This window comes from Bacillus rossius, chromosome 17, assembly GCF_032445375.1.
Source record: "Bacillus rossius redtenbacheri isolate Brsri chromosome 17, Brsri_v3, whole genome shotgun sequence".
NCBI lineage: Eukaryota > Metazoa > Arthropoda > Insecta > Phasmatodea > Bacillidae > Bacillus > Bacillus rossius.
Window position 1 is genome coordinate 25,772,996 of NC_086344.1, and position 24,826 is coordinate 25,797,821.

General features: G+C 37.3%; 1 protein-coding gene across 1 annotated transcript in view; it reads right to left on the reverse strand.

The window, feature by feature from the left end:
* Positions 1-1,804: 1,804 nt before the first annotated feature.
* LOC134540987 (uncharacterized) overlaps positions 1,805-24,826 on the reverse strand; it is a 43,854-nt gene continuing 20,832 nt past the window's right edge. The window contains exons 4-8 of the mRNA XM_063384097.1: positions 24,421-24,521; positions 23,579-23,761; positions 21,402-21,632; positions 8,647-8,833; positions 1,805-7,352 (exon numbers count right to left, since the gene is read on the reverse strand). Of these exons, the coding sequence (XP_063240167.1) occupies positions 4,233-7,352; positions 8,647-8,833; positions 21,402-21,632; positions 23,579-23,761; positions 24,421-24,521 (3,822 nt within the window). The 3' untranslated portion in view covers positions 1,805-4,232. The remainder of the gene's footprint in view (positions 7,353-8,646; positions 8,834-21,401; positions 21,633-23,578; positions 23,762-24,420; positions 24,522-24,826) is intronic.

Here is a 24,826-nt window from a genome sequence, read left to right on the forward strand (position 1 = left end):
TTTTTACATTAGTGCATGATTGTATCTCCATGGTATAAAGATTACCTTCACAATCTTGCATATAATTTATTTATTAACATTAAGCCAGTCACTTGTAGGCGACATATATCCCAATGTAAGGTGTGCAATTGAGTTTTTTTTTTCGCAGTACATTGTGGCAAAAAAATATTTTGAGTAGCATTAGTCACTACTTTCAGCTAATGTAAGATGCCATCAATTGTTAGAGACAAAATTATTTTCTAAGCTCAAAGTGACAAGAGCTGTTCATCTTGCACCGGACTAAATTAGGCATTTATTAATGTAGCCTAATGAGTTTTGATACTAAGGTTGAAACTGACAAACTTTTCTATACAAAATGATGTCTAATGACTTAAGAAGTAGGCATGTGTGGTTACCTTATCTAAACCAACTTTTCAAATCTTCTGTTCCAGGTACGTATTTCTTTCTAGTAAGTTTCTGGTACCTCACGTATCAATATGTTTATAATTCGGGAAAGGTAAACGAACACATTCTTTTCATGTGACCAAATATCTTGCGATGTAATAATGCACAAAACATGAGTCATAGAGTACAGTTTACAATTAATTTGGGGAGAGAGGAAGCGAACGACACCATTTTAGTCCCAACAATTTTATAAGCCTGCCGTAATTTCTTCTTTGTTGATGCATATTACAGTGAAACTTTTTATCCAGCCTTCGTTGATCTGGCTCAGATTTGTAGACATGACATATTTAATGGTCACATAAAAATGACAATCGTGTTCTTCTACATCTCTGCAAACAAAAAACAGATAGCACATAAATGTAGGATGTCTTCTCGAAAGATCAAGGCAGCAAAAAATACCTACTATTTTCATAATGCTATGTTTGATCAGCTCCCACCATATAGTACGAGTGTCATTCTAAAAGTAAAGAACGTTTTGATGTGACGAGGGCGCACAGTTCTGCCACCACCCCCACATCATGGGCCAGCCCATTCCTTCGCCCATCACAAGGTGCTGATGTGGACTGGTATTATATTTTTTAGAACTTTGAAACAATGAGGCATGTATACTATGTAATTTTGTTTCAAAACATAAATTTTATATTGAAGTTAACATTTTAAATCTGCTTATTTAAAGATTTAGTTTTGCTCATTACCCATATTATATGAATTATCGAGATTTTCGATTGCCATTGGTCTGAATAAACTAGGTTTAACTATTGAAATAGAATTTCTGAATTTATGGTGACTGGCTGCTTCGAATGTTTTGTTTCAAATAATACAGAAACCACCGAAAATACTGAACCACTGAAACAATATGGTATTTCAGTCCCTTTCATATATTGGTGGTACTTTTTTTTTTGCCAGTTGAAATATATTACAATTTCTGGTCGTTCATACTTTAAAGGCCAATTACAATATAAACAAAGCATGCAAGTGGAACGTATTGCATTATAGAACAAAGTATGTTAAAACTGTGGGCTATAAAGAACAAATTACATTTGAATATTAAAGAAAATATGGAAATATATGCCAAAAGATGACAGAAAATTAGCTTCGGCATTAGGATTTTAAAGCTGGCTAATGAAAAGAGTGTGCACATCTTTTCTGTGTTTAAATAGTTTCTTAAAACAATTAATGATCTAGTTAACCTCATTCATATTTAGCTAAGCACCAAGTGTTTTTGCTATGTAAGAACCTAACAGGACGGAGGTTCTTGATGTAAAACCGAACCAACCAATATAAACCAGAACTGCATAGACCTACTAAAAAGTTATAACAATTGGCAATTTTGGGATTCTGTCTAACGGCGGCATACTGCACAAGTTAAGCATTGATGACTTTTCAAAAGATACTTTATTTGGTCAACACACACAAACACAAACAGTGAAACATCCACTTCATACAAAAAATATTATTTCAAAATCACACATGAAAATGCTCATGTTTCAATAGTTTCTTATGCAGATGTAACACATTTGTTGTCTAAAGAAAAACCAATTACAATTTGTATTGCTAACTTTTTTATTTTTACAAAGTTTCTGACAACTTCACTACCTGTTTATTAAAGAGGATACCCCACGACACGAAACATGCTCAACATGCAATTCCAAATATGACATACTATGTTTAAACCGGCAATAGGAAATCAGTGAGAGAAAAGATTTGGCAATTAAAAACTACTATCTCATAAACAAAAGCCACCTATCTACTCAAGAACAGGTTGCCTCTAATTAACTGCCTACAAATCAGTTGGTTGTTTCACAGTATTTAAATTTAAAAAAAACTTTATACGATAGCAACTGTTACATGTGCAAACACACTTGCACAATTTTGACACCCCAAGCCCGAGAGAATAAACCAGCGGCAATTGTGAAATTCAAAGGATCGCTCTTACAAATTAAATTCCCCTGCCACATGCCATGTTGAATATCGGTCCATGATATGAAGGGCTACGTCTCAATACAATGGGAGTGTACAAAATAAGAATAACCAACACGCACACATACACACACTACAACATCTTGTTTGAATTTCAGCATCACTATTGACATCACAAACAAAAGCATTAATATCATCAAACTATATACTCAGGATACCATTTGCGCACGTCGGTACAGCAATCATTTCACGACAAATAAACATTTTCAGAAGATACGACTTGTGTCTAATTACCTCCAGTGTTATTCAAGCAAATGCGTAGTCACTACCGTGCTATGTCTGCTACATAATTACGTACTACTTCCCTTAAAAGAGCAGCATATGAGTATCAAAATCTGAAAAGTTTAAAAAAAAAATGGCAAGCACATATGCCAGCATAGTAACTCACCTTTTAAATATATACTTATATTTGCAATACATTACCACTATTAGACAATCAAACCAAGTAACATTTCTGCACTGGAAACAAAGCTAGTGACGTTCACTGCTTAGAACTCAGAGTATCATAATGCACACAAATTAATACATAAAACAAACTTTTTATATGAAAGAATACAGAAACTGTCTCACTTGCAAATAAAATTTCAAACGTAACAAGAAATTAAACTCAAAAGTTATAAAGTACATAAAAACCTTCTTCTTCTTCCAAAAATAAAGGTTTTACATACACTTTCGAAAAGGCCATAATTTATAATTTTTTGTACATTTTATTCATGGGAAGAATTATTTATGTGAAAATTAAGAAAACACATGTAACAATTGCCATCAAGATTGGAAAATGGAAAGAAAAAAAAAAGTCCCATGACAGATTTACGAACATTAAGATTTCTCAGTTTATACAAAAAATAAAACAGGAGATCAAAGGAAAGACAAAAAATTTAAATTAGAATATGTACATATATTTTACAGACAGTGAAAATGATCGTGAAGGATGTGATTTTTTGGTATTGTGTAGCAAGATAATCATATAATTGAGAGACAGCTTAAGTTTTAGCACCTTTTTCCCCCTTCAAAGAGTGTATTTTGCAAATATTAAACTACTTTCAAATTTATCTTTAGTACAAAATTTGTTGTTTTGCAGAACCAGCTCATAGGAACCACCTTCAATATTAAAATCACATGCCTCAATGGGCTTGTTACTAAAGAGTTATCAAGTGTCGTAATAAGGCAGACTTTGTGAGTAGCAAAAAGCTCAATTTCACCCCAAAGTCACAATCATTCTTCTCAACTTTTGGCCACTTTTGGATTGTATGCATTCAAAGCTCCTGAATATGTATCTAAGATAACATAACAAATACTGTCGCAACTCACATTTAAATAAGAAAGGTTATATATTTAAATATGTATTACTTAAATAGCAAGAAACCAACGAGGGTGTGGTGTAATGAAAATTACCTATAATTAACATCTGCAAATGTATTACGTTAACATGATAAGCAAGCTTTAACTCAGGTACCATAACTGCTACACAAACAGCAGCATCAAATTACAAAACGCACATTTTTTTCTAAGAAATTCAAATTACTTTACACATCTAACTTTTGCGAAACATTTAACCTCAAAAACCACATCCCTCTTAAGGACATAAACCTAATAAGTACAAAGCAGAAGTTTCACTGTAAATTTAAACCCACAATTCTACAAAAAAAATGAAGTATACAATACAAAATGGTATTAAATTTTTTACGCAGTTTATAAAATTTATGCAGTTCATCTGTTTGCGTACTCATCACTTCATTGTTATGTACATAAATTAAATACGTTAAATAATAATTGAACACAATGGGTAATCGCGTCTACCGGGAGCATCACCGGCGCCGGCCGGGCGCGGCGTCCCACAGGGCCTTGGCCACCTTCTTGCGGGGGGACGCCCGGCGGGGCTGAGCGTCCGCGCCCTCCTGGCTCCTACGGGGGGAGGGCGAGGGGGAGGAGGCACTGCGCAGCCGCCGCCCGCCGCCCGCGCCCTGCGAGAGTGTCAGCATGTCCGCCAGGTTCGCCATCTTCAGCACGCGCACGCACGGCTGGTACTCGCAGCTCCGCCTGCTCGCCTCCAGACTCACCGTCCGCGCCGGGCCTAGCCTGGCCGGCCTCGCCGCCCCTTCCCCCTCGGCGTCCCTGCGACCACCCCCCGGCTCCCCGCACCCCACAGTCCCCGCGTCGCTCGTCCCGGGCGACCCCCGCTCCGCGGTTTCAGCGCTCGCGTCCGGGACGACAGCAGCCGCCTCCACGCAGTTGCTCGCATGCACGCTCTCCGACTCCGCGCCGTCACTCTTTCCAACGTCGTCTGCAACCCTGTCCACGCTCTCTGAAGTCCTGTCCGCACAGACCGCAGTTCCAACCGCACACGCTGCAGTCCCTTTCGCAACGTCCAGAGTCACTCCCACATTTTCCGAAGACACTGTCACGTTTTCCGAAGACACTTTCGCATTTTCCGCAGTCCCTTCCACATTGCCCGCGGTCTCCTTAACACCGTCCACGGCCACCGTCACATCGCACGCAGTCACTTCCACATTGTTCACAATGTCTTGAATATGCACATCAGCGTTACCTGGTCCTTCGTCTGTTTTGTTTGCAACATTGAAATCACACTCGACCGCATCACACTTGCAATTTTCTTCTTCCGCAATCTTTTTTGCACCTTTCTTCTTATACCTCTCCATTGGCCAGCCTGTCAAATTTTTTTTCCTTTTCCTCTTCTTCGTGCAAGACTTGTAATTTTTCCCCAGGACGTGGAACAAGTGCGACGAGTCGCAGGTGGACGCCACGCTGCACTCGGAGCTGTTGCAAGACATCTCCGACAGGGACAGCATCGCCTCGCACTTGGAAAGGGCACAGTCCCTGCAACTGAACGCGCCCCTCTCGAAGCCCCGGCAGGTCGACGCCGACTCCAGCAGCTCCAGGACGTCGGAGTCCGGCCCGTTCCCCGGTTTCGGCAGGCACACCGCGCTCGCCAGCTGATCGTTTCGCGACTGCCTCAGCCCCTCCAGGATGACCGGTTCTATTTCGCTCGCCTCCTTGCTGCCGTTCATCTTCCGCGAGCTCTGGGCGGACTTCCTCCTGCAGGAGTGGCCGCTGCGTCTCCTCTCCGTGGCGGAGAGCCTCGCCGGCGCGCCGCCGCTCTCGCCCGCCGTGCCAATCTCGCAGTCCGGCTCCAGCAAGTCGATGCACAGGCCGTCCTGGTCCAGCAACAGTTTCTCGAAGTTCCTCTCTATCTCCTGGAAAGGTTCCGGCGGCTCGGGCTCGCACGCCGCCTGCACGTCCTGGCTGGACTCATCCACGGTGCCGGAACTGCACTCCTGCGCGCCCGCTGAGTCCAGCTTCTCCACCTCCCGGCGCCTCCTGTAGTGCCGCAGACTCGACAGGATCGCCAGGGTGGACGCGTGGCATCGGGGCGACTTGCGAGGCTTGCTCTCCAGGTGGGCGTACTTGTTGCGTCGCTTCCTCCTGTACTTGGACGCCCCTCCGCCCTCCCCGACCGCAGACTGCTCGACGCTCGGTCCCGGCACTTCCGACGGGGACATCTCGTACGGCAGGAGGAACGTCCTCCACCTGACGGACTCGCCCTGGGCGAAGTACACCTCCTCGCCCTCGTCTTGCCTCTTGTAGGTCTGGTACCACGGCTCTCTCTCCGGAACCTGCTCGAACGAGTACTGGAGCCCCTCGAGCGCCGAGCCGTAACTGCTCGACCGTTTCGTTTCCGCTGCGCGCTTCTGCCCCCTCTCCTTCGCGTCCTTCGCACCATCGACAACCTCCACGCACGCACCGACCTCGGGTTTCTCTTCCTGAACAACATCATCACCGTCGGGAGACAACGACACTTGGACACTGACTTCGTTTGTGTCCACCAACTTACTTTCTCTCAAGTTCTTGCATGCTGGAGTGTGAGGACTGTTGGAACCTTGGTACCTTAAACGAGAACCTGGGATTTCAAACTTGTAGTAATCTAAATTATCGTGAATGAAAGCTTCCGCGTGGGTGCGTCTCTTTCTTCTGGTGGAACCGGTATCACAACTACTTGCCACAGAACCTAAGGAACTCTCGTCGCACTGCAACGGCGTGAGACAGCTATTGCTCTCGTCCTGTTTCACGGCAATGCCGCATTCCGCATCCTTTTTTACCTTGATGTTGTTTACATCAGCACTTTGTGCGTCTGCATGATACACCTTGACCAGGGAAGACTCCAGTTCTTCCTCCGTAGATTCGTACGAACTGTCGTGCCTCGACGGCTCTCCGAACATGAAATTTTCCGCTTCATCGCTGAGCACAGACAATTCTGTTCTTCTATGCTTCCTCCTTGCTTTCACAACAGTGTCTTCCATCACCTTTACATCCGCACAATCCTCACCAGTTTCTTCTCCATTCGTATTCGAGAAACAAACATTAGTTTTTTCACACGCATCAGTTTTTGTGAGGTCGGCTTCACTCGCACGCTGAGGAATGAAATACCTGCTTGACCTGAGCTTACTATTTTTGAGTTCCAGTTTATAATACGCCTTATTGTCTTCGATCAATTTTTCTTCAGCCGAAGGTCGTTTCTTCCTGATGATTTCACTGTTTCCGCGGCATGGTTTTAGTGTTTCTTTGTTTTTCAAATCATTACTCGCCGAGTTGAGCTGGTCCGCCTGATGCTTGACACACTGGGGAGGTGGAGACTGCGCGTCACAGTTCCGAAGTACTCTTTCATCGTCTGCAGGCACGGGCTTGGGGGTAGACACTTGCCCACGGGACCGTAAGTGATGTCCGGAGTCACTACCTGTGGGGGACAACTGAAGCGGCTCCTCTTCGTTGAAGTTGCAGAAAGATGCCGAGGTCGTTCTGGCTCGACGCGGTTTCCCACGTTCATCCCAAAAATTCTGGCGGACTGGGGCCGGAACTTTGCTGCCATGGCGGGTTTCATAGTTGTGATTTACCATACCATTGCATAAGATCTGCAACAAAAACCACAATCAACTCCCATACAAATCAAACAAGAACACTAAAACCACGATTACTTATTAAATTTGAAACAACATAACCACATACTTAAACATAAACAATTATATCAGTTAAATATTTTATAATTTGCACATCATCCAAGACAAGTACTATATTTAATTTATTTAGTACATACATTAATTTTGTAGGAACAAAAACATTCAACCATTTTATTTCAGGCCACCTGACGAAAACAAAAGGTGCAATCTCAATTCTCTACCAAGTAATGAATTTATGACTTCTGTAACACTTCCCTTTACGTGGTCACACCACCCCTGAATCTGACAGAATAATAAACCTGTGGGCTGCATAAATACAATAAAACCACTTCCTAAAAAGACTAAAATTTTAAGAACCTTGATAATTTTTTTCACTGAGTTTCTAGATTTTTATATGTTCATGTATCTCATACATACAATATTGTCTATCGTATAAAGATAAAAAAAGTGTACATGGATCTCATAAGTTTTTAGGTCGCCTTAAGGTCACATTTCACGTGGATTTTTTTATATATTTTTGTAAAAATTCATCTAAGGGCTATTTCAAAAATTTTATCTTTAAACAATCTTTGTGTTTGTTGTTCTGTCAGAAATATTATAAACAGATGTTCAATTAGTACAATTGTAATAAGACTTAAGCAAACTTTTCCCTCTCATTATAATTATTAAACTAAGAAAGTATATGATTAAAAATATTTGTGAGTAAACAAAAAAAAATTAGTAATGCATCAAAATTTTAGAATTAGGTCTTAAATAAAAAGTGTTGAAAAAAAAATTGAACGCAGCATGTGAAACCGAGTTCTAATGTAATTACTAATGTGCGTGCTGCTCAGGGCAAGTGCGTCCATACAGGCGAACCAAGCAACCGCCTAGGGCGCCAAGTAGCTGGGGGCGGCGCAGCACGACACAACAGCTGATATAATATGTTTGACGATTACTGAAACTATATGGAAATGGATTTTTGTAACAGTTTGGATTGTTTATATTGATATAAGTAATTATTTGAAGTCCACGGTGACCTGTTTATGATTTGTAATAAGTAAAAAAGTAAAAAAAAAAAAAAAAAACCAAGCCTGCTTACATTTGATTGTTGACGGAATATTAGGCTTACGTGATGTATTTTGAGGCACGGTCAATTTTGTTTTGGGGTGTCCGGCCCGGGGGGGAGGGGGGGAGGAGGAGGAATGAAGGGTTTTCCCCTAGGGCGCCAATTTACCTTGCACCGGCCCTGGTGCCGGTGGATACGCACCTCCAAAGGCTCATGCTGCGTGACCTTGGACAGATGGCGCTCCTCCAGGGTCTGCCTCATGTTAAGGGCGGAGGCGGCTCTCGTGGCATGCTGGCCGTTGGGCAGGGGCGGCGGCGGGCCGTCCAGAGGGGTGAGTTTCAGCACGCTGCGCAGGGAGCGGCGGGGGTTGCAGAGCATCGAGCACTGGCTGCAAGCACCCGGACACAGTCACGCTTCACGCTCGGGGGACGACGACCAGACAAGGTTCAACCCAGCCTTACAACATCCCACCTCCTGCCACTCGTGCTCGACCAGGGAAGTTACAACATCACGGCAAATCTGCACATCCGAGACTGGTACGTGACCACAGAGGAAGAGGACTCGCCATAGCTCGGGTTATTTCCCACAGAACAGGAATCAACTATATAACATTTTCAATTTTAAAGGAGAATTTAGCTGGGTATAATTTACAACTTATTCACACAATTTAAATTACAAGATCTTGATTAATATATATATTTTTTTTTGTTCCTGTAAAGCACAATAAATGTTAATCACCCAACCTTTTGTTGCTGTTAAAGTGGAATTAGACCTTTCGATAAAAATATTAAGATATTCTAATTAAAAATTTTTAAAATAATAACCACTTGGTTTGAACCATGTTTTAAATCCTCCAACCGTGGTAGATATGAAACATTTACAGTACAGACTATTTAACACTGACATATTCAGGAGCAGGGAAAAGCCAGATTATGAAACGTTAATTTAGTTTTAATATGAATACCAAAGAAATATTAATATACAGTACAATCTACATATATAAACACGAGTTTCCGCTAGTCTTTATACAAATCTACAGTGGTGCACTGATCTCAATGAAATTTCGCACATCTGATCATCAATATCAATATCAGTGGTTATAGCTTCCAGATACTAAGCCAAGGATCACGGGAATGAATTGCCGGCTGGGTCGGAAATTTTTCAAAAATTGCCTTACAGTATCCAGGACCAATGTGTTGTGTTCTCCGTTCCCCTCCGTACAGCAGAAAGCTTTGGCCAATCCAGCCTAAGTATACCCCCAGTCACAACATGCTCTTAAGTATTATTAGTGCTACCCATCTATATAAATAAATACTCGTATGTGTAAAAATGGTCAGCCTATCAATTGTTTTTAAAATGTAAACATTAAAAAAAATACAGGTGGCTTAGGTTATAATGTGTCCCTATGACTCTACAGCAATATTATTGAATTTTTAAATGCCAACATCAATAACTGCCCATAAAGTAAGTCCCATGCCATGTCAAGCCATAAGTACAATACACAAGCTGTGGCATAATATCAGGGTGGTAAAAAACATGGCAAGGCCTGATGCCATTCAAGACCCTTTTATTCACACATCAGAATTTCTTTGAACATCACATTTTCAGGCTACACGGAGCCCATTAGACTTTTTATTAATGGCGGAACAAATTTTCTAACACTTGAGTTTTGTAACCTGGAACGCTGGTAGTTAGGATGTACAGCATTTGAGCGTTCTCTAATATGATCGTGTTCTAGGGCACCTTTTATTCATAGCACTACAATCTGAAATGAAACACACATGCCAAAACATATCACTCTTACAGATTTCTTTTTTGCTTGTTGTTTGGTGTGGACTTGTACTGAGAGGTCAGGGCAAACTTAGAAAATTTGAAGTGGACTGTTTTAATTAAGAGGTAAAATTGAGGCAGTCAATTTGGAATATGGCCTCTGAAGTCTATAAAAAACAGTAGGGAATCTAATAAGCAGCAGTGGTTGGTTTGACTGCATTCAAAATACTAACACCACAGATGTTAATAGTGTTTAAGCATGAAAACACATGAATAAAAGACACCCAAGGAAACACAAATGTGTGAATAAAAGAAGCATCAGCGAGGTACCTAGTAATGAGCTTATACTAAACTGTCTAATAGATAAAACAACAAAACTAATTTAAAAATTTTTAAAAATAATTAATTTTGAGCCACATCACTTAGGGTAAGTAACATAAATTAAACATTTTTATTTCTTAACGATTTTGTGTTGCTTACACTTCGTTCAACCTTGTTTTTCTGCGTCATGGCTTAAATTTTTAGTTCAGGTTCCGTTTCATTTCCGGGCATTGTGAATCTGGTTACACTATGATGACACAAGGATTACAGGCTTTCTCAAGGCTGACCTGACACATGGTGACTCCAAACTAGCACTGAATAAACATCTAACAACTAAGACCACATATAAGATGATGGATATAAGGAAATACAATAAATTATAATTTAAAAAAGTGATTTAAAACAACAGGATTAAAGTGACCAACAGATAAAATAAAACTTTGCTATGTCCGCATAATGACAAATTTAAATTTAAAAATTATAATCATAAAGTTCTCAATACAAATTCAGATAGGTATGGCGTTTACAGTATATGGTACCATCTACTTTAAGGGACACAGCTTAAAATAAAGAAAAACAAATTGCATTTAGAAGCTCAAAAAATTTCATTGATTGTGTACTCCACAAGCAGAATTAAATCCTATGTCTCAAGAAGTATACATACGCCATACATGAGATCTGAAAACTGAACAAAATTATTAAGTCAATGGGTGAAAAATATTGGGTGAAAAAAATTGGCTAAGTTCATAACTCATGTCTCCCTGTCCTTTTTTTTTTTTAAATAAATAAATAAAAAAAACTTAATAATTATTTTTCAAAGCAATATCAAAAAGATAATACTTATTTGAAACTACTAAAACAGGACAGTACTTGAATCATGCATTAGCATTTTTTGTCGATTTTTTTTCCACACACCAATAGCTAAATATATGTCATTCACCCAATACGTGAACATTTGGAACAGAAAAGTAATTTATTTTCTGCCTAAATAATAAGAAGCATAAGTGTGTTCATTTTTAACACAACTGATAAGTGAATACTACTGTAATGATAGATATTTTCTACATGAAATGCATGCTGGGAACCAAACAGAACAATACACAAAAAATGAACCTTACCGAAGCCACAAGAGTCGGTTACAATCCACAACATTAATGGGTGCAAATAAAACAGAAAGAAGGCATGTATGAACAAAGTTATTCCGGAATTACCTCTCGAACTTTCAATACAACAACAAATACACTGATGACTAATGTGTGTACCATTAAGTGGACTTCCAAGCATTGTGAAGTTTATAAATATTTAAAAAATTGTAATTTTTTAAATAATATCTGCATGAAGACTACCACTTATAAGTCATAGTGGTTAATGTTATCTTTAAAGTTTAATGGCATTGGTGATAATTAATAACTATTAGAACTTAATTTATAGAGATTTTCCATTGCCTAAAACTAGAGTTGAGATGATACCATTAACTCAATACTCAATATTTGACACTGTTTTCACTCAATACCATTGATACTTTTAATACTCAATTCTTAAAGTAAAAACAAAAAGTACTGTACAACAATTATTAAAAATTTAACTATTTTGTATGGTCCTGAAATTTTTTAGATAAAATACTTTAACATAAAATAGAATATGTACAGATTAATTACACATACATGATTTTGTACTTTCTTTCTTGCCTACACGACACCAAACTAAAGAAAATTTCAAAACCCACATTCATTCTTCCGGTAGAACTTAAGGAAGGTTTAGCTTAACGGTCAATGACATTGACTAAACATAGTATCTGCTGATATCGAAGTCCCAACTTTACCTAGAAACTGCGCAAATCAAATTACACAATTGAAAAAGTCCACTTTTATTGCCATCAATATTAAAAAGAAACAATATTTGGTCAAAGTTTTACAGAACAAAATAAAGGAGGGGAAAAACATTTAATTAAGGTAAATCAGGGTACGGTCATTAAGTAACATACAACTGTCGCAGTAGTTAAAATTAATCTCACTACCATGATTTAGAGGTCTCTAATACTCACAAATTATATACACTTGCTACCACTTTTTCAGCCCTACATCAATTTTAAATCAAACAACATATAATATGTTATACAGTAGACTCCTGATTATACGAGGTAATGATTGGCAAGGGGTCCACGGATAACCGAAAAACAGTTAAAGCAATGTAAAAAAAACTGAATTTTTTTTTATCCCGGCCATCTAGACAAACAAAGTAAGAAACACCAGTCCCTCAAAGTAACGCCCTAATTCATTCCAGTAAAACAGTCGCTAATCAAATAATTAGTTTTTTCCAAATAGTTATGTGTGATTGCAACTACCATTTTACTCAAGACGTTACTACAGTTAAAAATAATTAAAAGTACTAATATGTATCTAAATACATTTGAAGTACATTTAAATAAATGTTAAGTAACATTTAGAGATTTAACAACCTAAAATTACATTTATTGTTTTCATAATAGGGCTTTTTTCCTATGTAGGCAAAACCAACATTTCTGAGTTATAAAATTTTATTATTTATTTTATATAATTTACAAATTCTCTTGAAACTGATATTTAATTTTTCTCAGGCAATTTCTAAGTAAATAGTGATTCAGCTACAAACAGCTGTCATATGCATGACTAGATTTTGCTCTACCACAGGACGTAGGTTGTGTGCTACTAAAGCCGCCTGCAGAACATGAAGTATCTGTGCCACCGATGTGCTATGTGCTAGGTGGCTTGCTTGTGTTGCGATTATGGTGAAGTTGGGGCACTCCCAAGGCATATTGAAAAAATAAACATGCCATCTGGTGTGACTGGACATTGTCTGGTGGTTAACCGAGAGCCGGGGAAAAAGGCAGAACCGACACATCAATATTGCATATGCCAATATAAAATGCGTGACCATGAAATGATAAAACACAAGGGGAAAAATAAATACTTTCACAGTCTGAGCGATGACATCTTCCCTTCAAATTACTATCACCGAGGGATTTCTAGAACTTTTCAAGTATTTCAAGTTGATTCCTTGATTTTCCCTGGCTTATAATACGGACAACCTGAATAAAAACACACACCCGCATATAAATATATACATAAGCAGGTGAAAACAGTTCTAAAAGAAAACTCAATGAACTACGAAACTGTATTTGTTACAGACTAACACTAAACTACTGAAAATCTTTTCTTAGGGAAGCTAAAGCAGATATTCCATTAGTACATGTTAAATAGACAAAGAGAAATAATTTTCAAATACTAGCAGTGCATTTTTATTAAAAATATAAGCCATTACATGGTTGCTACAAGCTTGAAATTCCAAAATTCCTTGACCTTTCCAGATTTTCCGGACCTGAATTGAAGAATTTCCCTAACGTTTCAGACACAAACAATCCTTCAGCTACCACTTGATGTTAACATTTTTTTCTGCAGGAAAAGAAGATTGTATGTGCAGTTCAAATGTACCATTTTCATATTAAAACCTCTTTTCTCAAAAGTAAACACTAGCACAGGATTTCAACTGCACCTATAGTATGTCTTTACTCAATAGAACTCATCCTATTAAAATTAACTATTGGTCATTCTGAAGGAAAGCCTCATTTCTGGAAAAGTATTATAAGCTGCATTTTTACTCCCTGACACAATTTACAATTATTCAAGTTTTTTACCAGTAGTTTACCCCTCTGAGTGATTAGGTTAGCTTTTATATATTACAATTAGTGTGATATCATAGTAATCAGTTGGAATAGGTTGGCTACATTTTAAATCAGTGTAGGCTTTGAATGTATTTGAACGATTGGTTATGAATGACCTATTCTAACTAACCTAACCTAAAATGATGTTGAAATGAAAAAAAATAAATAATAATAATAGTTCTGAAGTAGGAACCACTTAATAAAATAACTTGAATAACCAAATTCGTAATATAATTTAACTTACAGATAATATAAACTGTAATTATTTATTTCATGTTTAACTGAGGTTGCCAGTATCATAAGTTGAGGTTACCCGATTTTGAAAGCTAGTTTCACGAGTCACTCGCTTCATAGACTCCCTCGAAGATTCGCTGATTATGGTCATGCCACACACTTCCTAGTACATTGTGTTGTTTTTCTCAAATTTTTTTAGTTTTGAATTTCTAAATGATTCCCAATGAAATTACCCCCCCCCCCCCCCCCCGTAGGCATAACAACATATGTGGTCTGGTTATTAGTTTAATATATTTAGTTTAATATTAACACTTAAGCCCTTACACTTGGTAACTTTATCTCTATTAATCCGCAGAAACTGGTAATCTCCAGAATTATTGTAAATACATAGTGTTGAATTATTTATTGACAACACACCCCCATCAAAATAAAATGGCCGCGTTGTAAAATTAACGCTGTTTGAGATCAAAATATGTTTTGGCAAACCATTACTATCAATTCTCCTGAAACTATCGAGAAAAGGCTATCAAACTTGTATGTACACATACGTAAATACACCCCCCCCCCCCCCCCCCACCCGGTCAAACGTATTTACAGAAAAAAATCTGAGAATTAAAAAAAAATATTAACAGAATTTTATGATATTAAATGTTTCAGAATTTGAGAGTGTTATTTTACGTTTCACTTTTGTTAAGCACAAGAAGAAATTTCAGAAATATGTTGCAATTTCCATCACATTTCCCTGCATTTCCTGACCGTTTTAAATTCTGTGTCTTTTTCTGGTCCTCTAGTCCTGTAGCAACCATGAGGTACACAAAAAATAAAAATCAGTACTCATGAAACAACATTAATTCAAACACTTGTCAGAATAAAAATCCAATATACATATATATATTTTTAAATCAGATGATTTAGGTAAAAATATTTCAGCTACAAATTGTGAGAAACCTATAATATGAGGACCATTACAACTGCTGAGAATTACACTTTTATAAAATAGAGAAAAAAAGTGAGTTTAAAATATACATTTCTTGCGCAACCAACACACTTCTCTTACATGGCTATTATTTTTAAAGAAAGAGAGAGCTAAATGTTGAAAGAGGCCGTCTATAATTGCACCATTTTTTTTTGTTATAATTCATTATTGTAAATTGACCTTAACTAACACACAAGACAGTACATATTAAAAGACTTTGAGACTAAGAGATTAAAAAAAATTATAGTATTTTTAAAGTTGTAGTCATTCATCAAAACGAACTACACCAGAGTATGTGGGGGGAGACTCAAAAATAACCAGAATCGTAATGTTGCACATCATGTACTTAAATGAGCCAGTTTTTGCCGCTAGGGAGTTGTTTTAGGACTTCTACTGAGTCAGTGTGGAAAAAGGTGTCACCCGATATTGACAAGTGTGGTTTCTCTAGCAGTTCTGTGTGTGTGTTTGTCCCTCTAGTACATTCACAACAAGAAAAAATAAAAAAAATAAAAGGGGGGGGGGGGGCTGATTCTCACGAATAATGTGCAGCTGCTAAGTGTCCGCTGCATTCTGGCCAAAGATGACATCCTGTAGTAACTATGATTTCAAAGAGGACATTTTTCAATTATAAACTACAACCGATTGTCACAGAAAAAAAAACTGAATCCAAAGATAGCATCTTTCAGTTCTTTCTTCACATCTCTTAGGAGGGTATGTCCCCGTTCCACGTCATTATTTTGTGTTTGCGTTTTATGCTGTTAAACGTGCAGACTGTGCGAGTGGTTGAACGTTCACAAAATGAAAATAATTATTATTATACTGCGTACTTTTTGCATGATTAGCAGACAAAGTTGTATTTTGAACTAGTATTTTGAGCAGTATGCATGGATAAGGGTAATGAAATGGAATATGTAAAACTGAAATTTCTTCGGTTTAAAACCAATTTTACTGGCTATGTGGTAAGGTTTAACTTCTTTCAGAATAAAACCATTTGATTTTAGCTAGCCTTTTAAAATCATTAGAATTTTTAAGAATTTAAAAGGTTAAATAAAATGAAATGAATTTTCCTGAAAAATTTCAACCACACCACGCAGCCACCTCTATTGCCTTTACACCCAAAGATGTTCAGTTATTTATTCTATTTGGTTCTCCTTACCTATCCTGCACAAAAATGTTAAAAAATCCACTTTGCCAGCTAATTATACAAAAAGTACATACTATATATAAATATATATATATATATATATATTTTTTTTTGTTTAAGTTCGGCCACTCAAAACGTCTACAAGTGTAACCCTGACCAATGTAAAACTAAAATAATTACCTGGAAGAGGACATACTTCCTTGAAACTAAAATATTACCCAGTATGGGATTTTGCACACTGCTAGCATTGAAAACTACTTATTCATACATACACAACAACAACTTTGTGGAAGTACAACAGCAATCAAACCTAGAACTGAAGTCACTTTACTAATAGTAAAAATCAATCATTTGAAAGTTCATACGGACATATATATCACAGACCCAGCATTGCACCACAAACTTGGGGCAAGCACGTTTTAATAAATATGTAAATATATAAACTAGAAAATCAAATCATTTTCCTGGAGCCATGGAAATTATGTTTCTTTGAACTGAATTTATTTTACAGCTACATGAAAACCCCATTAAACTACAATTATATGGAAATGTTCTATGTTCACGCTACTAAGCATTGCACAACTTGGATGACATCAAGCAGAATTAAAAACAACCTGCAAATGCTCTATGAAAAACAAGAGTCCATGTAAAAAAAATGCTGTAATTAAGAAGATTCGAGTTATTTTTGAACACAAAAAAAAATATTTACTCACAATCTTTTACACTTCAGAGTATTATTATTTTTTGTAAATATATTTGTTTAGATATTTTTTAGATATTGTAGGTATTAGGTCCTTCCACTTCTTAAAGGATAATATTTTTTTAATTTTACTTAGTAATCCACTTTTGAACTATTTATCCAAATTATTGCCATTACAAGGCATAAATCATAGTTTCCCAAGCTGTAATACCCTGCAACAATCTGGTATTCACTAAAAGGCCTCAATATACAACTGATGAGGGGAAAAAACTAATAATGTTCATGCAAGTGACTAAACCTATAATAATAATAATCAGACAAGTTCAAACTTGTCAGGAGCCAAATTACTGAAAACGACGGATTTTCTGTCGGTATCTCCAACGAACACTAAGTTGTAAAGCAAATTCACATGTTAAAATGGTGTTTTGTCAGCAAATAATTTTTAGCAGGAACATAAGCATAAGCTTTCTACACAAATACAGGCCACAACTAAATTTCCCGTCAACGACTAGCGATTTCTGCTAAATAAACACGAGAAGCGTGCACGATCACTTCAAAACACTCCTGACCAATCCCCGGGCCATGCAGAGAACGCTTCAGACTGCCAATCATGTGTGTCTGCTACCTCAGATAAAAATTACAGGTTTTTTTTAGCTTAAGTTCATTTAACTCAAGTCCGTACATTCCCTCAGGGTGCCGGACTGTCGGACATTCCAGACCACTGAATGCTGGGCTATCAGAAGTATCCCAAACTATCAATGTTCTTTTTTTCAATTGTGTGAAGCTAGGTGCTAAGCCACGCTGAGAATTTTATTTTTTTAAAATATAAAACATCGTCCAATCATCAAAGCAAGTTAGATAGATCATCTGCCTTGTGACATGATAACAAACAACTCCCAGATCTTCTATATTTACTAGGGGTGTGCGGGAATAGGTTTTTGTACTGCAGGAAATTTTCGGGAAAAATAAATTATTCCCGCGGGAAACGAGACGGGATTGGGAAAATTTTTTATTTCTAATATGAGAAGATGGCCATTTAAAAGCATCTTGCAAAGTTAGTTGTTTTTGCTGCTATTTCTTTTGTCTGCTTCACTTGCCGTTTTTTCAGCGGCGACTTCATATTTTTTAGCATCCTCAAATTCTTTTTTTATAGAGGGATGTTTATTGAGATGTCTTAGTAATCCAGACGTGCTACCATACTCGCATCTCAAGAATTTTCCACACGAGACACACTTTGCCAGGGATTTACTGTCTGTCAGACGTTCAAAATACTTCCAAACACCTTTAGGTTTACAAGTAACAGGCTGATCGGTTGCGACCTCCATTATTAGTAGGCTGCTAGTTTGTTTTAATATACAACAGCATCGAAAATAGGAACAGATACTTTGCACAAGCCTTAATAACGTAACGTCTGCCGACAAAGCCCGCCAAACTAAACAGTAAACAACTATTTTTTTCTCCCAAAGCAAAATCATAGATGTTTAGATACTCGTGAGCAGTGGTGTAAAACTACGTGATTTCATATTTTTCAAAGTGCCAATACAGTTCTCTACATCGCCACTGCTATCAAGTAATGAGAACGGTTACGCTTCGTTATGTAACGCAAATCTAGTATTTCTTATATCTTTGGCGAAAAGGTTGGATTGCGCAAGTTTTGTTTGTGTCTAAGGTCACACAGTGGTTTTAGGTTAAGTATTCGATGATGACGGCAATAACGTTATATAACTGACTATTCACGTATCTTGCAAACTTGTACCCTTGAAGAAATATATTTATGAACGCATACAATATTTAAGGTACTCCATGTACGTTTTTAATATTCCAATTATCATAATTCCAATTCCGATTATGATAATTCACTGCACACCACAGCTGTCGCTACGATCGGCATACGTTTAAAAGATGTTTTGCGTTTAAATAGTACGGAAACCCTTCAAAAATGTACGAATCCATAAAATATTGTTGGAAAAACAGTTTGAATTGATAGAAAACATTTTCACATGATTAGTAAACATTTGTAAATTTTTAAACAATTTCCCGAAAAATTCGGGAGTAATAAAATTCCCGCCCGGCATTTCGGGAAGCCTATTTTCCCGAAGCGTTGGGATCCAGCACACCCCTAATATTTACCTCTTAATAGATGTGTTGGCGAGATAGACAAAGTTGGGTCTGTGATACATCATGTCGTATTTGCACACCGTATACCGAGACAGATGCTAATCCAGTACGTAAGGTTAAGTACCATAATTACTCAATTCTAAGACGCAGCCCTCTTTTGATCTTTAAGATTCTCCAAGTCAAAAAGTTTACCACACACTTCAATTTAAGACAGACATTTATTTGTAACAGGAGAATGTGAAGGCTTTATCTTAAATGCCATATAGATTTTTTTTTATTTTCTCATTATTACTATTATTTTAGGTCTAAATCTGTAAATGTTAATAACATACCTCCCTTGCATTTGTTTTTCTGTACCAAATAATTATCACAGTTATTCTCCAAGTGAAAAACAATGGGTATAATAATCATGCAAGTGATTAAGTATCATCAGGTTTTGTACACAGGCTGTAAACCTTTCATTTACTGTAGAACATCATATTTAAGTACCCTGGATTAACAAATTCCCATGATTAATGTATTTTATTGACTTGCACAGTCATTTTCCCTATAGTATTAATGCATTGCTTTCCTGCTTTATGTGAAAGAATTTCCCGCAGTTTACGTTGCAAGAGTGTTGCATTTAATAGCAAACCATCAAAAAAATTTAAGGAGGAACAATGAAAGTTGAAAGTGAATAGTTCTAATTATTATACATTACTGTGTGAGCATATGGTCAGAACAGCTTTGTTTTTACTATTGTAAACATACATTTGTTTTGTGTAACGTGCCACCGTAAACCATATGGCAGTGAACCAAAAGTTTGGTGATGTGAAAGTGAAATTTACGTTTATTTTTATAATTTTCCCACTTTGAACTTTAATGTATTATAGATAAAAATAAAGTTGTGTACATTATACAAAAACAAAAAATAGATTACTGCGAAATTATTAAAATACGTTTTATAGTAATGTACCAAATTCCTTGAAATCTGGCGCCCGCATGCATGTTCGATGACGTTCATTTTACCACATTAGTAATATTTTGGAAAGGTCGTTGGTAACACTGAATTTCTAAATGTTGCAACGGAAAGGTTTTTAACTTTTTTTATAAACGTAAACAAGCGTTTCGATAGTAGTAGTGCTTATTTAATAGAATTATTTCAGATAAAAATATAAAATTAAAGGTTAACGTGTGATTATACACAAAGTCAAAATATGAATTGTGTAATAAAATCTCACCATAAAAAGTGGGCATCTTGAGATGCTTCATCATTCACATCTATTACTCAAGAACTGTGATTTTTAATGAAGTTATAGTTAATATATAAAATTGTACACATCTCCAACATTTTATTAACTGTGGTGCATATTTGCTTATTGTTTCCACCGGAGTGAGAATAAAAGTTTTTTTTAATGTTTTCCCGGTTTTTACATATTTTTTCCCTAGTCCCGTGAAATATGTAACAATGAGGTTTTACAGTATTTAGAAGCTTTAACCTTAAATAAGGAGAAGATGTTCTTCGACATGACAAATGCTCAATGTTTTTCTGATGTGTACAGAAGCTATGCTATGTTTATGTTTGTGATAATTGGCATTTCCCTTTGATACGACAGTTGACTATCCGGCCTCGTGTTGCATAATGAAATAGTCCATTGCTAAGTAACCCGCCATATTGTATACTAACAAATGTTGATGAGCTCGGCTATAAACGTAGGCAAAAATTATTTCCATAAGCTACACACCTAATTATCAAATATTTAAAAACAAAACTAATTAATGTGTCTTGAAACTAACCGAATTCAGCGAACGTAGCTGCAGACCATTCACAGACCTCCAAACGATGCACAAATGAAAAGGCGCGTCTTAGAATTGTGTGAATTCGGCACGCGACTAGCCTAAGTACGTAATGAACTGCAGGAAGTACCTATGGAAGACTGATATACGGAGATACTGCAGCCATGCATTACTGAGGTAAGCATGATACTGAACAAGCTCAAGACAGAGTCCTTACGTCAGTTCACTTGCACCGTTCAACTGGAGGAAAGCATCCATGCTGGACCGCTGCTTGATGAGAAAGTCAAGGGACACAAAATTGCGGTCGTTGTTAACGAATTGCAAGTGACTCTTGCTCTGCACGTGAGCTTTCTGGTCGGAATACTTGACTTGACAGACCTCGCAGTAGCCAGGGAGACGGACAGAACACACATCTTGGTGCAGTTTAGTGCGGGCTTTCCTGGTCATCCTAGAAGGAAAAACAAAACAAAACAAGAATGCTGTGAAATACATTTACAAGCTCCTAAGAAACTTGCACAACCAGGCAATGAAATAAATTATGTTAAAACTATATTAAAATTAAATTATATTAAATTACGTTAAAATTATATTAAATACCGGAAGAGAAGTGAAACTTCTTGCTTATTAGATATAAATGGAGATAAATTATCAGTATATTTTTATAGAACAAGAGGTAATTGAGAAAAGTAAGGATGCAAGTATATTCTCAGATACGCCTCTTAAATGGGCTAACTTATTTAAAGCTCATGGGCTTGTAACTATAATTCTGTTTGTGATTTGAATTAATCAAATAATAATTTATGACAATTACCCTGTCAAACTAAAAAGTGAAAAGCATTATACCAGCAAAAAATTATTAGTTGCACAGCTAAAACAATGTGCACATAACATTCGTTTAAAAATACTGATTTACACAAGTTAATAAAATAATAATACATACATGAGAGAACAATATTTTCTTGTAAATATGGCCCGTGGCGTGGTGCACAACAATAATCTCAAACCCCGCTGTATTGCTCTCTGCCCAAATACTCCCTTAAATTAGGGTGGCGTGCAGACAAGTCCCTACCGCTGCAACCTGCCTACCCCTACAGCATTACATGTTTAAACTAGTGATGCACCGATAAGGCTTTACCGATTACCGAAACGATACAGATAACCAACATAAACATCGGCCGATACTGATACAAACCGATTACCGATTATTTTATCACATTTTCATTTTCCAACAGCTAAATTAAACAAATAATAATATATCAAGCAATACTAAGAATTAAAATATCTTCACAGGCCCCATTGTTTAAAACAGTCTCGTTTTCAGAAATACGCATTCGCAATAATAAACATTTACATTTAAAAACACAACACCTTCGGAATACTTCCAGAGATTATATGATGTCAACAAAGACGCCAATAACAGGAAAGTTAGCAAACACTGAAGTTCGTTAACATTTGGTGCTAAAGCAACCACTCTCCTTTTCGACGTTTTCATTATTTCTCACTATGATTGCTAGCGCTGCTAAACCTGATCGTAATCGTAACCACTTTAATGCTGTCTTATTCTAAAGTTGGCAGTACAACTTTTATCTGTATGCAGGTATCTATGGTTCTTAGTTGCGTGTTTACAAAATAAATAGCGGCGGGAATGAATACTAAATTAAAATAGTGAGTGTGCGCCTAATTTTTTTAATTTAAAATCTGGCGTAAGATATGCGGCGAAATATGTCTACTAAATCTGACGAGAAAATAAAGGATGCGTAAAATACAACTTACATCGGTATCGGTATTTAAATAATCGGTGATAACGATTAATCGGTAAAATGTAATTATCGGCGATTATCGTTAATCGGTATCGGAATCGGTGCATCACTAGTTTAAACCTGAGCCGCACGCCACCACGTGGAGCCCGCTCAAGGCTGCTCCAACGGCTTCGGAGTGGAGATAGCACAAACGCACCACCTCTAAGAAACAACCGCGCATACGCAAGTGCGAGAGTGCACAACTGGGCAAGCGCGTAAGGGCACAAGATGACAAGAGCGCAAGCGTGGAAGTTTGCGCAAGAGATAGCAAACGTGCAAGTGTGTTAAGCATGCAAGTAGGCTGCATCATTTCTACTTTTCCCCGCCGGCTCCTCTACCGGTTCTCCCACCACGTACCTAACTATTCCCCTCCTCTCCCCGGTTCCCACACACACATACCCAGCAATTTCCCCTCGTGCAATCTGAACATTCGTAACGCTCAAAAATGCTTGCCTCCTCAGCACAGAAGTTTCACTTCAAAAATGAAGATATTCCATTTAAAAAAAATTTTGTTTGATTAAAAAAAAACCACTTGGTGTAAACCATGTTTTGAACCGTTGCGGTTTGAGTCAGCCGACCCTGTCCGAGCACGAACCTAGAGCTTCCGGACAAGCCATCGGTTTCCCTGCAAGCGGCGTCGGCCTTCTCCGTGTCCCCATCGGGCTGGGCCGCGTTCCTCCCGGAGCCGTGCCTCGCGACGCTGAACGGGCAGTCGCCGGCGTCAAAGTCCAGCGCAATGGCCGGCCAGGCTGAGAACTCCTTGTACGAGGGGCAATGTCTGGGGGACACACGAAAACACGTAGTCCTTTTCATCACCCCTCACCCACGCCACCCGACAGCCAGAGCACAATTTCACACCCAGGCATGAAGACGGAGGCAGGGTCTTACACCACGCAATATCACCAGGGCTTTAGTGACACAATTTTTTAATTTAAAATGCTCTCCGAGCTTACTTGGGTATTGACTTGGTGCACATATATGTAGTCAGTCTGGCTTTTTTGAGATTTAAAAATAAAAGCCAATGATAACATTTTTTTAAAGCTAAAAATGTTTTAAATGTCATTGCGTACAAAAATTTGCCTTGGAGAAGTTACACGATATTACGTTTTTAAGTAAATTAAAAATAACCAATTCTCCAACACAATTTTATAAAAGTTGATACATTTGGAAATTTTTTTTACAACACAATCCATAGCTTTTGTCAAGGTTGGGTTGATATTCAAGTTTTTGTTTCATTTATGTAATCATTCAGCAAATTACTTTTATTTTTATTTTTGTTTTCTTAAACAAGGCAGTATGAGTAAAAGGTAAATTAATTTATTCTATACTCTGTTAAAGCCTCGCTCACTCAAATCATATGACTGCATTGTTCAGCAAACCTGCAAAGCAAACACACAAAATTCCCTCGAATTGTAAGATACAAAAATTGCTACTCACCTGTGAGAAGTTTCAAGTTTAATAAAAGGCTTTTCCAAAAGTCTGCTGTCTTGGGAATGAGTTTTATCAGAATCGTTAATTTTATCCAGCCACTTCAAAACCTTGAAAGTGAAAAAAAATAATAGTTTTTAAACTCCACAATATTAATTAAAATTATTTAAACTAAAACATTTCAAAACTTTCTTTACCATTTAAGTACTGTACCAGTTCAATAAGAGGATAACAAAAATTGAAGAAATGTGAATTAAGCCAGAATTTAATTTTACTATTGATCTATATTTTGTTTTCTATAGAGAAATTTTTCGTGTTTTTCAAAATCTAAAAAGAAGTATATTTTTATTTTATTTCAATGATGATTTAATATCATAATAAGGAAAAATTAAAATATTAAATTTCATAACAGAAA